General features: G+C 32.7%; 1 protein-coding gene across 2 annotated transcripts; it reads left to right on the top strand.

The window, feature by feature from the left end:
- Positions 1–9,490: 9,490 nt before the first annotated feature.
- On the top strand, positions 9,491–13,540 carry LOC121752107 (E3 ubiquitin-protein ligase RNF12-B-like). Of its 2 annotated transcripts, XM_042147006.1 has the most exons (7): positions 9,494–9,745; positions 10,347–10,586; positions 10,659–11,303; positions 11,720–11,890; positions 12,432–12,577; positions 13,101–13,211; positions 13,289–13,540. In XM_042147006.1, exons 1-7 carry the CDS (start codon positions 9,608–9,610, stop codon positions 13,368–13,370), a joined length of 1,533 nt encoding a protein of 510 aa, XP_042002940.1. In that variant the 5' UTR covers positions 9,494–9,607; the 3' UTR covers positions 13,371–13,540. The 2 variants fall into 2 exon arrangements, with proteins under 2 accessions (XP_042002948.1, XP_042002940.1); XM_042147014.1 differs by lacking the exons at positions 13,101–13,211; positions 13,289–13,540 and adding an exon at positions 12,908–13,085 and having other exon boundaries at positions 9,491–9,745.
- Positions 13,541–15,290: the final 1,750 nt, after the last annotated feature.

The following is a 15,290-nucleotide window of genomic DNA, read 5'->3' on the forward strand; positions in this document are numbered from 1 at the left end:
TCGGTTGACGTATTTGGATTTTGCATGGTTTTAGAGGGTTGTCTTGGATGATTTTGATTATATTTCTATATTTTGGTATGTTTACATGTTTGTTGAGAAATGATAGAAAATTGATTAGAAAATGTACACAAAATACGTGGAAGTGCAGCAGCCTTGTTTGAGTCAATGTTTCTTGCGATTTTGAAGTCTAATAAACCTCTAATACATATCATTCTCTTCGTCTTCGAAAGAGCTTCGCGTGGATATATTGCACGCCTCAATCGGAGCTTTGTAGAGAAAGTTATGACCGTTACAAAAACTGCTCGCTGTGCAGAAGCCTTCAACCCGACGGGCCGACCCGTAACCCGAACGGGTCAGCCCGCCTAACCCGACAACCCGAACGGGTCAGCCCGAATGGCCCGATTTTAAATTCGGGCTGCGAAATTACAACCCTAACCCTGTATTTTTATCGGGTTATTCGGGGCCGGCCCGCGGGTTCGGGTTACATTGACATCCCTACGTACAGCCATGGAAAACACATTCCAAGGAAATTACATTATTTTGGCTCTATGTTTAGTCATTTCAAAAACATGCACATACCAGACTTTGATGACTGGTGAAGTATTGCTAGGCTTTAGATTATTGAAGAATGTTAATTTCATTGTTTCAATTTTCTTCCTCTAGTAAGATCACAATAGTAGGAACATAAATCACACAAAAAGAGTACTTAAAATAGATGAATATAAATATACTGAAAAGAGTAAGAACCATACTGAAAATAAAGTCTTCTTTTGTAGGAAATTCGTGATGCAACGGAGGAAAGTATTGTGGAAGTGAAATATAAGCTAGCAAATGATAAGTATTTATAGACAAAAAATATCCAGTCATTATTATATGGAGTAATTAATTTGGCAATTTAAAAGCATATATCTCACGACATGGACAACATATTCATATTCACTATATTGCGAGTCTTAGAAAAATTAATAGCATAATCATATCATATTATTAGGAAAAAACCCCACAACATGGAGTAATTTATTGTTTTAATTCTAAATTTTTGTAACTGAAATAGAAAACGGATAACAGGAGTTACATTCCATTTATTCCATTTTCTTTTCAATACATGGCCTAATTCAAATACATGACCTAATTATTAGCTATAACAAATAACAACGGTTACATTCGCACAATCAATTAACTTATATAAAATAAATTATGAAAAATGACAATGGTTTTTTCAGTTATTGCATTAAAAGTTGACACATAAATTAAATAAATAATTGCATTCAAAATTCATAAATATTCAACATCCTGCGCAAAACTTATAAATATTTAAATTCATACCCAAAATTCATAAATATTCAAATTAAGGCCAAAACTCGCCTTTTATATATGTATAGATAGATAGATATCTGTATAATTTTTAAAAATTTCAATTAGTTTGAGTATTTAGAGATAGAGAACTAAACAATAAATCTCTTTTGCCATACATCAAATATCTCATTTTATTTCTAATTCCAAGAAGTGAATGCGGTGAATATTTATTCAAATCTCACTTTTACAAAGGGAAGGTACCATTCCAAAATTCATCATATTAAACAATTTATAAATAATTATTGTGTAGAAATTTAGAAATCATTTGAAAAGACAATAGGTTGAGGTTTGACGTATCAAACAATCACATACACTAGCAATTTGACGGTCCAATTAGAAAATGAATATATATTCATATATTGAGAAGAACATAACCTTATTAATTATTATGACATACAAGTGATGGTTATTTTGCAAGATTATCAAAATTTAATATGCGAATTTTCAAGTCATTTTTATAAGAAACGAAAAGAAGGTCGTCATCACTGGATTATTTTATTGCAGTACGAGTTTCCATATTAAAACATGTGGAAACCTATATTCCACAAGTCATATATTTTTGAGAGGCAAATAATGGAAAGAAAAAGGCAAAAAGGTGAAAATGAAACAGTGGGAATGGTATAGAGATATTTAAGACTCTCGAATTAATTAAATTATATATTTCTTATAATGTGATATATATTGATAACTAATCTAATTTGGTATATACAAATATCAAAATCAACAGCTCAACAATTTCATTTTCAACAGTTGTTTTATTTATAATTATTGTGCCCAGTCATTCAGAATCAATACCTACCTTTCTTTTGCATTGCCTAATATTTAATAAAGAGCGATATATGCTTAAATAGTGATATTAATAAATGCATTTAATTAAATTCAAAACATTCAATTATACAGTCATAAAATCGTTAATTAAAGTTTAATTAGTGTTTTCTTAAATCCAAAAACTAGCGAAACAAACACAATACGACAATACACAAAATATATATGCACATGTAAAATATGAAAATATGATAAATTTGTACACAACTGTGGAATTAGGCATATATATATATATATATATATATATATATATATATATATATATATATATAGGGGAGCGTTATTCTCATTTTCACATCTTAGATCCTTTTTTCTTCTTAATATTACGCGTTAGATCTAAGGCATCAACGGATCAGATTGATTCTATAAAACTGGTTCCGTGTTGCATTATAGAAGGTGGTTGTATGCATTACAGGGTTATTATTGACATTTGACGGAAAAGTAACTGCCACATTTTGGTATCTGCGAATAATGCACCACATGGTCACGAGTAATGCATATAATTGACTATATAATGCACAATATGTGAACTGCAATGCATACGAATAAGATGTACCATGTTATGATGTTTGGACACACGTTTCTTGTTTCCCCTAAGGGTTTAATAAGCTTAGGGGCTAGGGTATAGTACGTAGACACGTATGTAATCTTCACATGGTAACGAGTAATGGATATAATTGACTATATAATGCACAATTTGTGAACTGCAATGCATACAAACAAGATGTGCTGTGTTATGATGTTTGACACACGTTTCTTGTTTCCCCTAAGGGTTTAATAAGCTTAGGGGCTAGGGTATAGTACGTACGCATTAATAACAAATTATAAAACGATACGAATAATTCACCAAATTGTCACGAGTAATGGATGTTATTAACTATATAATGCACAATATGTGAACTGCAATGCATACGAATAAGATGTACCATGTTATGATGTTTGACACACGTTTCTTGTTTCCCCTAAGGGTTTAATAAGCTTAGGGGCTAGGGTATAGTACGTAGACATTACTAACAAATTGTTGTTATTGGAATATACGTATGTGCATTATTTGGTTTAGGTAGTGCATTATGTAGCTGTTAATTGTCATTATCTCAGTATATTATGCATTATTAGAGGTATTGTGTATATGGGTTAATCAACGGATTGAAGATTACATACGTGCATTTAGTAATGTTAATTCTGATGGCGATTGCAACCATTTTTTTTTCTCATTGTAAATGTCAAAATTACATGTGATTGATTTTAATATATTTTGAAATGTACACGTGATTAATTTGTGTACGTGAATCATGTGAGTCGTGGACCGGTAATTAAATTTGATAATATTCCATAAAAATATTCAAATTGTTGTAGAAAGTCAAGGCGTTTACGTTTAGTAAATATTCTTACATTTTTTACACTAATACAATTGCGTAAAAAATGTACTCCACTACTCCACTTGTTTAAGAAGAAGTCACCATTTTAATAGCTTCATACGTTTCAATGTCACTACTCATGCTTAAATAGTAGTAGTAAAATATTTATAAAGGGTGTGGTCGAGTGACACGTCGTCCGTCCTTAATTAAATGATTAGGAGCGGTGACTAAACCATGTTTGGGCCGGAGGGCCATGGTCCCCCATCATTTTTCCTTTTATATCTATATATTATATGCAAACTACAACATACATGTGATTTCAGTGGCGCAGTTGGTTGTAGGTTTATGCATTACTATAAATTATAATGTCTATATTGTGTTTCTCTTTGATTTCTATTTTTTGGAACATAATTTCTATTTGTTTTCTTTTACACAATTTAAAATATCTGGCACTTCATAATCCATAATTATACTTATAACAAATATTTAAAAAATGATAGTACTATTCAATTCGTTAAAATTTATATTTTTGTTTATATTTTCTGTGGTGGACATTTAAACATTATTAAAAATTCGTTTTCATTCATTATATTTACGTAAAAATTTAAAATATTGATTATCTCGAGCTTCCAACGTCACCTACATTGAATAACCCTATAACTATTAATCGTGACTTGGGCCCCTCATTCTAAAAATCTTGGCTTTGTCACTGGTCAGGGGATTGATCCATGCCTTTGGGCATGAAGCATCTTTAAATCCTTGGGTCAGTTGTCCCATCCGTTTAGGTGCCTACAAATAAGCATGGGGAATAGTCACTCGGCAGGAGGTGCCTACAAATCAGTGTGGGAAATAGTCACTGAGCCCGCCGATGGATACCCTTGGTAATTACCAACAAAAAAATATATTAAAATATTTATAAATTCAATTACCTCTCTTTAATGAATACGGAGTAATGTTTTTATTTTGGATCTACTATGAAATCAACCGTATATTTTATTTTGAGCTCCTCTAATAATCTATCCATCTGCACTACCAAATATATGTCTATATAGATCAAAGATCGATCATAGTATAATTTAATTAGAAATAAATTTAAAAATTAGAACCCAAACAAGCACAAAAAATCATTAGCCATCGAAAAATAAATCGGAAGCAGTTGTAGTTATGCCTACGGCTAGAATGGTTTCCAATTTTTCTGGCGATCGATGAGTTTTTTAGCATTGAAATTTTGATATAATCAAAATAAAGTTAATAAACCATATGACCTATTAGCCTCTAGAAAATCAGAAATGGGATACATGTTTCTATAGTCTATTAACCTCGAAAGGCAAATGATAATATATACTCAGTTACCAAATTCATTGGGAAGGAGAAAGATCTTCGTAAATTAGTCCCCTCCATTTCGAAAATTAATTCTATTTCTACATCTCTTCAGTGATGGGAGGTTTCATTTAGTTTCTTAGTAAGAATGGGTGATAATTCTGCCTTAATAATAGACCATGTGTAATAAATACGAGATACTAAAAGATTCGAGGTAAATTTCTCAATTCAGATACAAAGTGTAGGGTACATATTAGATTGAAAATAGAATAAGTACTACTCCTATAAAAGTTACTTAAAAAGTATGAACATGTAAGAAATTTATCCCTGAACTATAAATTTGATCATGCCATTTGGAGTACTAGTCCATTTGGGTAGATTTATAATAGAGTGAACTTTAGTTATAAATTTAAGTGACCATGATCATATCATAGGAATAAATAAAAAAACTATTGTTGATTTTCTAAAAGAAGAAAATATATATATGTGACCTCTAATTCATCATGATTTTCAGAAAAAAAAACTCATTGTTCCTAGTACTATAAAAGTGACTATTCTTATACTTAAAAATAATGATGTTGAAAATGACTGCTATTATGAATAAAAATTAGAGCATGTTAATAATAATTTAAAACTACTGCAACAATGATATTGTTCCGAATGTGATTGTTTAAACATACAAATGATTTTCTTTTATTAAATGATAGAGATTATTTGACCAGCGCGCCAACGAGCGAAACCAAAATCTGAATAGATATGCAGAAAATTCGATTCTATTGGTGATACTGATTGTTGATACCCAAGTATTTTAGATTTTTTCACTCGTTTTGAAAGTAATACAACAAATTATATGAATTATTGTTTCATTTCTAAGACAGTGTTTGACGAAACCTAATTTTAGGAGCTAGTAACATCCTTTCCGTGTTTCAAAAACTCTATACTACTAATATATAAAGTTAAAAAAATAAAAGTGAAAATAACTTTTTCGGGATCATTTTTGCAATAATATACTATATTATGTACTACAAAAAACTACAAGGTCATTTAAAAATATTTATATTCTTATGTGACCTATGTATCTATTGGTTTAATATTAAAGATTAAGTTCATAATATTAAAAGTTAAGGATTCTAATATTAAAGACGATACCGTGATGAATCGTTTTCGATTAAAGAATTAGAATTCGGGTGTATTGATAACCCTCCTCTCTTACTTCTAAAATGTGAATTATGATATTATATATCATAATTATACATATAGATATATATATGTGAAGGATTCATTATGGAACAATATATATGTATACATACGAAAGGTTTTATAACATATGTACATATATATATTAAAGCAATAATTGTGCATATATATAAATAGGTAACGTGAGTATATTGTCAATATACTAGAGTGCCGTAGGTTATGTAAGAAATGAACGAAAAGTGTGACATTATTATATTAAACTATTCATCAAAAGAATCACTAAAGGTTTGAGGTCAAATGGGATAATATCAATTGGAGTATCCAGTCAAAGAGAAGACCAACATCAATTGGTGGATTCAACCCCTACATCAAAAGAATAAAGCATGGATGAAGGTTTGTGCTTTTATCCCCATTATAGTATAAATGTTGTGGTTGAATTAATTCAAATCTAGAAATAGATTTCATTATCGAAATCATTAAAGCATTGAGATATGGCTTACCGAGTTACCGTCATAACCTTGTATCAACACTTGCCTTAGTAACATTTTCTTAATACTATTAACATTAGAAAATAAGAATCGGAACGGAAAATATCTCGACTTTGCTACGATATTTTGTGGTACAAATTGTGCTTTATTTGGTCGATCAGTACAATCACGGATAATGTCATCTATTACAAACGTGTTGCACCAAAGTTAAAAGTCACGGTTCCATAGCTAAGCAATCACTTTTTTTTTAATTAGTGATTTACCAAGTTGAAGATAAAAAAATTGATTGCTTGAAGTATACTCCACCATTTACTAATGTAAAATGCATAAACTTATTAAAGTAGAAATATGTTTTTTTTTTAGCAAAATAATTTATACATGCATTTTGCTTATGGCTTGAGTTGACTCCATGCTCGTTCTTAAATCTTAATGGTACCACCATGATAAAATTGAATAATGTTCATTTAATTGGTACAATAAAATAAATAAAGGACTAGAATAAAAATGCAAAGAAAATATATTAAAAAATCATTTCATTCATATCAACATTCTATTCCATTTAATCATACCAACGACCTTAATCTGTTTCTCATCATATCCATTGGGATTTGGGAGTCGGTTGCACCCATTCTTTTCATTTCTCGTAACATCAGTATTATATGGAAATTTTATCAGTTATACACACCTATCTTTCTACAGCCCATTTCTTTCTTTAATGGGCTTTCTTTATGTTCCTTTTTTATTACTAGTTGTCTAGTTGGGTAGTTAGAACCCTATCTTACTAAACCCTAACTCCTGTACTTAATAAAAAATCTTTCATTTGGGCTTTTTTTATGTTCTCTCTTTTATTAGTTGGGTAGTTGGGATCTTTATCTCACCTAGACATTTTGTTGAATCTATAACTAAGTTTAAGTTTACATAGATTTTTGTTGAATCTTGATGCATTTGTAAATTGATGGCTAGTCTTGTTCGAGTTTTTGTTTCAATGACCCTCAAAATATACGCTTGTCGTTAGGGCATCCACAATGGGACGGATGTCCCGGCGGACATCCCGACGAACTTCTCAAAAACACCTCCTGCCACGTCATAAGGACATCCCACTGCACTGCCACGTCATAAGATGTCCACTACACAATGGCGGACATCCCCCAGGACATCCCGACGGACATCCAAAAAAACAATAAAAAATCGGGACGTCCGTCGTGTCAACGCAATGGCGGACGTCCTGGAAAGCCGCGGAACTCCGGTGTCCGCAGCGGACATCCGTATTCGTATGCATGCTGCCTAATGGCGGACGTCCGGCACGCCGGTCCGACGTCCGTCGGGACATCCGCCATCGTGGAGGCTCTTACTTGTGCTTTTCAAACATTCTAAAGTTGCACACAACAATTTTTCATAAAAAATGGTACTATATTGTATTTTTTTTCGTTGTAGTTTAATACTTTCTGGACAATTACTTTTCATTAAGAATAATGAAATTTCACTAACAGTCCCATTTGCTAATTTTGCCCTCGCGATTTAGAAAGTGGAATAACTTAAAAAGAGCCTTTTAATTGATTAACTTGTCCGGTATTATAACGCATTATCATTTTGATATGTAAACAATGAAATATCTCATTTGTTATTTTGATAAATGGACATTTCACTCATATTTTATTAATTGTAAAAATTATGATTTATATTTTATTAACTATTTACACTTTTTTTTTGTATTTCTTATCTAAAATCAAAGTGGGAACATTTAATTATGGAGGAGAGTGTATATTTTCTTTAGAGGCATATATAAAATATCTAAGGCATTAATTTTCAGACTCTATAATTCGAGAAGTGATTTCTGGTCCACAATCAATTAATGCACCAAAATCGTATACAATTATAAATTATTGAATTATTGTAACGTTGTGATACAATTACATAATTGTAGAATGCTATTCCAATCTAAAAGAGTGTTGCTTAATGTGGCAAATCGTGCGTGTTGTGTCGTTATCGCGTCGACACGATAACGACACGACACGATAACAATAAACACGAACACGATCAGTTAAGAAAAACTCCAAACACGAACGCGAACACGACCCGCTACCCTCAGACACGAACACGACACGAACCCATTAACGACACGAACCACTTCAGGTCAACATGACACGATAACAACACATATATGACACGACAAGATAACGACACTATAATAACAATATTATAATATATTAATATTATTTCTAATATTAAATTTTAATTTTTAATTTTAAAATTTTAAAATAAATAAAAATAAAAATAATAATATAATATATTAATATTATTTCTTAAAGTGTAACACGAACACGACACGATGTCGTTATCGTGTCGACACGATAAGGACACGGACCCAATAAGCTTTGACACATACCCATTAATTTCGTGCGGGTTCGTGTCGTGTCAAAAATTGTCAGCCCTAGTGTTGCTTCACATGTTTTTCCTTTTATTAGTTGCAATCACATGCGATCAAACTTCGGGGATTCTTTGTTTTGTTGCACTCTTGTAATTAGGAGTAATAGATAATAGTACTATCAATTAGTTGTTTAAAATAAATAATTTATTAAATATATACTCCTTCCGTTTCATGTTAATAGAGTCATTTTATTATTTTTAAAAATTTTAAGTTAATTGAGTCATTTATATTTTTAAATAAAAAATAATAATTTATCTTTCTTTAATTTCTCTTAATTTTTCTTACTTTATACACCTCAACTAAACACGCTATTTTTAAGCCCATGCCCGAAAAATACGCTTCAATTAACAAAGAGCAGAGGAGGGAGAGCCTTATATTTATATATCTATTTATCATTCGTAATAAATCTCTCTAGATAAATTACAGTCAGCAATCCACATAATTAGAGTCCCAATATATGGAATTAAATAATTAAAATTGCAATTATTTGTAAAAGAGGAAATAGAAACGGGGAATAGAAAAGAGTTGTAGTGTTGGTTGATATGGGTCCCACCGCCAACCAAACTTGGCTTGTTTTCCTGCATCATCTTCTCCTTCCAACCCACTAATTCACTCATTTCCTTCACGAATCATTCATGGCTTGGAGCACCAAGCATCGCCTTGCCGCTAAATCCTCAAACCTATCCGCCTCTGGCGAGTCCAGGCTCCGCCGCACAAAGCGCAAGCTCTCCAATATCTTTTGTGGCATTTTCCGTTCCAAGTCAACCCTTCAGGTCTGTTTTTTTTTTAATTTGAAAATTTCTTTAAGGAAGTATAAATGAATAGCCTTCTAATTATGCAATTCTTCTAGCTATGCTGTTTTTCTGATTGAGCGAACTACTTAGAGTGAGGTGCTTTGCCCTTTTTTATTTGTTCAGTTGTGTGATTTGTGCTGAATAGATTATTGAAATACTATGCATTACTATCAACTGATTCTTTTTTGTGATCGGAAAGTTTTTGCTCCATGATTGATTAGCTTCGAATTCTGCTCCGCATAGGTCTAATTTTGTTGATCAAGGGGTTAAGGGATAATTTAGGGGTTTGGAGGCTAAATAGACTGACAAGCAACTTTTTGGAATTGTGAATATACTTTGTTATATGAGAGAGTTGAAGCTATTGGTGAAAATTCAGTTGTTGCAATTTGCATTTAAGGATTTTAGAACTGAACCGAATTTGGAACTGGTGATTAAAGAATGTGAAATTATTGATTTCCAGCTTTTAGGTATACAACTGGCTTCAAGATTTTTTTTCATGTAATGGTGGTATTTGCAATGAGTTTGTTGTTTAATTGCTACTGCTGGATTTTAGTATGGCAGTTAATCATTTTGTTCCTAGGAGCTGGGAGATGGCCCAATCACAACTTCAGTTAGCTACGCTAAAAGCTTAGCTCCAGTTGATGCTCAAAACTCGACCTTAGAATCCTCTTCTGTTTTCACGTCAGAAGCAGGGGATACAGTATCCTTATGTGAAAATGGGGACTCATCTGAAAGTACCAGTATCACTGAGGAAGCTTTTCCTGAATCTGGTCCATCCAATGTTCAGTCAAGCAGAGATATCAAAACTCTTCCACAACAGGTATATATATGTGATTGAATGTATATACATATGGCGGAACATTAATCATGAGATTGTGGCTTTGTCTGACAGCCTGCTCAAGAATTGGTTTCTGGTAATACAACCAATTACATTGCCGAAGTTATTGATTCCACCGATACAATAACTGAAGACCCGGATTCAGTTTATCCAGGTGATGATCAGTCACAGGGTCTCAGTTTTCAACATGCGTATTCAAATGATATTGTGGAATATAGTCATGATGCTGCTGTAGGCTACAATAGTTCTGATCCAAGGTCTCTTTCTATTATTTCTGATCTACCACGATCTGAATATCCCGGAAATGACCATGCCCACGTGTCAACAACTTCTAGTTCAGTGTTTCTTGTGTCTGACAGAGACCAGAATTTGATAAATGGAGATCTGCTTCGCCTTGATTTGGTTAGTATCTCTTCCAACTCCTTATCCAGTAGCATTGCTGAAATAAGTAGCCATGAAACTAGACGAAACAGTATGAGGCTATTTTGGGATGCTTTAGCAAGACGCAGCTTAAGAAGGAACATTGATTCGCCGACAATTGTTTTTGCAACTGCTCTGGCTGATGACTTAGGTTCACATGACAGATGGCTTCTTGATTTCAGTGGTGATCTCCATTACTATGGATCCAGTCGTGATCTTGATTCAATCAGTGTAGGACATCACCGCAGACATGAAAGGAGATGGCTTTTGAGATCCGAGGTTAGTTTTTTCTCTTGGTTACTAAATTTATTGAGCTGTCTTGTTTAATTAATTCTTGGACGCAATTCTTCTAATTACGTTTCCTTTTTTTTCTCTTATCAACTGATGTCTTATTCTCTAGATCTATAATGCCTGTGATTTATCATTCTATCCAATTTCAACCTGGATCACCATGATTGAAATTTTTAATATATGCTTTTTAGGTGTAAAAAGGTAGTTAATTTTCATCTGAAAGTGGATAATGCTTGTCTCCAGCCTACCTGGAAAAGAAGATATGCATCTTCTGTCTGCAATCATGAAATACCCATTAAAAAAATTTAAAGAAAGATTTTCAGATTTTCTGGCCTTATTCCTGATTTATATCGTGTTACTTAGTTAAGTTTATCAAATACTTGCACCCTCATTTGTTTGTTTAGGCCTCAGAAACAATGAGTGAGACTGACGAGGAAGACCAACAAACTGCATTATGTGCATCTGGACTTCACCTGGATGGTACATGTTCATGTGACTCGTTCTTTACAGCTGAAGAGTCTAGTAGTCTTGCAAGTATTTCACGAATATTCCAGCTTGCTGAGGCATTATTTGAGGTAGATCCTTGACTTATGGATTCCTACTTTATGTCACCTATTGGTCAATCTTTGATACTCCCTCCGTCCCACATAATTTGGGACACTTTGACCGGGCACGGGTTTTAAGAAATATAATGAAAAGTGAGTTGAAAAAGTTAGTGGAATGTGAGTCCTACTTTTATATATTAGTTTCATAGTTAAATGTGAGTAGGAATGAGTTAGTGGAATGTGGGGTCCACTACCAAAAATGGTAAAAGTGAAATGGGTCAAATTATGTGGGACGGCCCAAAATAGAAAACTGGGTCAAATTATGTGGGACGGAGGGAGTAAGTTGTTTCATTAGTTCAAATTGATTTGAAATTTTTTTGACAACAATTTTGTTGCTTTGGGGTATGTGGAGTCGATTCTTAAATAACAAATTTTTACCCAATTTGTAAATTTGACCTGACTGTGCCGTTGAAATTCATCTTTCTATTTTCTGCCTATCTGTGCATTTGAAATTTTTATTCCCACGTGATTCTGTAACAAGCTGGAAAGTTGTTTGATTTCTGTTCCTCAGGTTTTGGATGAAATTCATCATCAGTCTCTGTCACTTTCGCTATCTACTCTCTCACTTCCTGCTCCAGAATCTGTTGTGGATGCATTTCCTCTCAAGTATTACAGAAAATATATAAATGGGGAAAGTGATTCGACTGATGTTCAACAGTAAGTCTTCGTATCTTGTGAAGAAGGAAAACCCGGTAGGATAGTCTATTTCTAAAGTTTTACTTCTCTTAATCCTGCACACTTAATTTCCACAATATGATTAAAATAATGGTGTGCACCTAGTATCCTCTGCTCTAATCATAAAACCAAAACAAAAAAGAAAAAAAAGTAACTGTGAATAAGAAAGAAGCAGAATAAAAAATGCTACTCATAGTTAAATGAAGATTATGACATAGCCATGCAGAAGCTGAAAGGGCTGACTTTGAAGTACAAGTGATATCCTCTTTTCCTTGAATAGTTCCTTATGGGCTATTGATCATGATCATTTAGGATCCCAACCTTGAAAGGGCAAGAGAAGCCATCACTGTGAAACAACTGGATTTTGGTGGTCGACTCAATTTGCAGTTTATCGGATGATCTCAGATTTTATTTTCTCTACCTTGTGTTGATTAATAGCCGGTTAATATACAGATCTTTTTAGAATTCGCTATGCAACTATAATATATTGTCTCTGTAATTCCAGGTGCTATATTTGCTTAGCCGACTACGAGGAAGGGGATAAATTGAGAGTCCTTCCATGCAATCATGAATTCCACACCCCATGCATCGATAAATGGCTGAAAGAAGTAAATAGGTACTACATTCCTTAGTTTTGTGTGTGCTTACGTCTGTGAGTGTCAGATGTCTCACTATTTTGCATTGGCTGAGCAGGGTATGTCCAGTCTGCAGACACGATGTCTGTGAGGGCCGTGAAGAATGCTCGGTCTCAAACCCACAAGTACATTCACAATAGAAATGCAACTACAAATATACAAAAACAAGTAAGTTGCTAGGTTTATACCTTCAGGGGCTAACTCGATAAGTTGTATGACTTAAGTCTGTAGAATATCAAAATTATGATGCTGGCATGCTGCTATGTATATATAAATCTATATTTGGTTCAAACGATTGCTGGAGATGTCACAGCCATGTCTCTTATTGTGTGTGTGTGTGTGTGTGTGTGTGTGTGTGCTGGCAAAGAAAATGAGTGAGATTCGGTAGTGTTGTATTTTGGGGCCCAATGCTTATACTGAAACACGTGTGGGTGGAACAAGTCCTCAACGTTTTAAGGAAAACACACACGATATAATATTATATAGATTGCGTGTGTTTGTATCAATGAGCGTATAATATGCGAAAATTAGTGTTGCCTCTATAGTCTAGATTTAGGTTGTTTGCTATTTTCAACTCTAGAGAGTCAACGGTTGTGATATTAAATAAAAACTATACAAGGAGGCTTAATAAGTAGGGAGTACTATATTTTGTTATAAGATTGGTGGACTTGCAAATTTTCATTACTTAGGTAGGAGTAGGACCCTTGAATTTACATTACTTCATTATTTTACCTATCAAACTATAGGTAATTCCTTACTTATTCTTCTAGCCATGATGAGTCGGTCAATTTCCCAGTTTATTGATTTGATGGGAATTATCTTACTACTACTAATTAAGCTGTGATTTAGGTGCCAAATCAATGTATTTAGGTACTAATAACCATTTTAAAAACTACATTTAAACCGTATTGGCTGGGCAAATTTTATCCAAGAACTGTGTGGTTGTAGATGTGCCCCAAAAAATTAACATGTGATATTGTAAATGCAATGTTTTAACAAATTTTCACTAATTAGTAAAATTAAATGTAAGAGAATGCATTGATTTCGCATTATATCTAATCGATTGCCTTGTTACTACTACTCCAATACAGTTTCCATGTTGACATTTTACTTATGACTTTGCTTCTATATCTTAATATCTCCATTGATTAATTTATCATTTCGATCTTTTTGGTAAATGTTTGTTCTTATTCTATTTTGCGGCCCAATGCTTCTTCATAGTTTAAGATTGAAATCAGTATAGATCTAGGTAGGAGCAAATTCTGGGTCAATTTTCCACAAATTCAGTGTAACCATATGTATATCTACAATCTTCCATACAAAAAACACACAATATAATTATTCATTGTGCATTGTGATGCTCACATCGATGAGAGTGTGTATACACTTGACTACTTGAGTAAAAAACTCGTTTCTCAAATAAATAGTTATATATAATTATTAATTGCAATTTGGACGAAATCCTAATGTGGCGAAGAAAGAAAGTCAAAATTATCAAGTTGTCTAAATCACATTAAAAAAATGAAAATTTTACTTCCTTCATTCCAAATTTATCGATTTGTACTTCTTTTTGAGAAGTTTCAATTGCAAGTTAAATAATTCTCTCCTCACAAAAATCAACCTTTTTAATTTTATTGAATGGGAATACGTGCAAAATAAAAGAGGCATTTTATGATTAGATAGATGGGTGCATGGTTGTATTGTATGATTAATTAGTGAAGAAGAGTCACTTTCTTACTCTAAAGGGAGAGTCATAATTACATCGCAACTTCTATTTTGCATATTCAGAGACCAAAAGTCAAAAGTTCATAAACACAATTTTCACACTACATAAAGTGCTCCAACTTCTTAAATGACTTCTATCCATAATATGCATCTTTATCCGATGTTTTATTTTATTTCTATTTTTTTTACTGTTTTAATCCAATCTATTTGGTTTCTAGAATCAACAGAGTATATAGTGAGTGACTTTAATTCTGCCATAAATTTGAAAATCAAAATATGTACGTGTGCAATTGAATATATTTCAAGTACAATACATAAAGGTTTAAACTTTAAAG

This window comes from Salvia splendens, chromosome 1, assembly GCF_004379255.2.
Source record: "Salvia splendens isolate huo1 chromosome 1, SspV2, whole genome shotgun sequence".
NCBI lineage: Eukaryota > Viridiplantae > Streptophyta > Magnoliopsida > Lamiales > Lamiaceae > Salvia > Salvia splendens.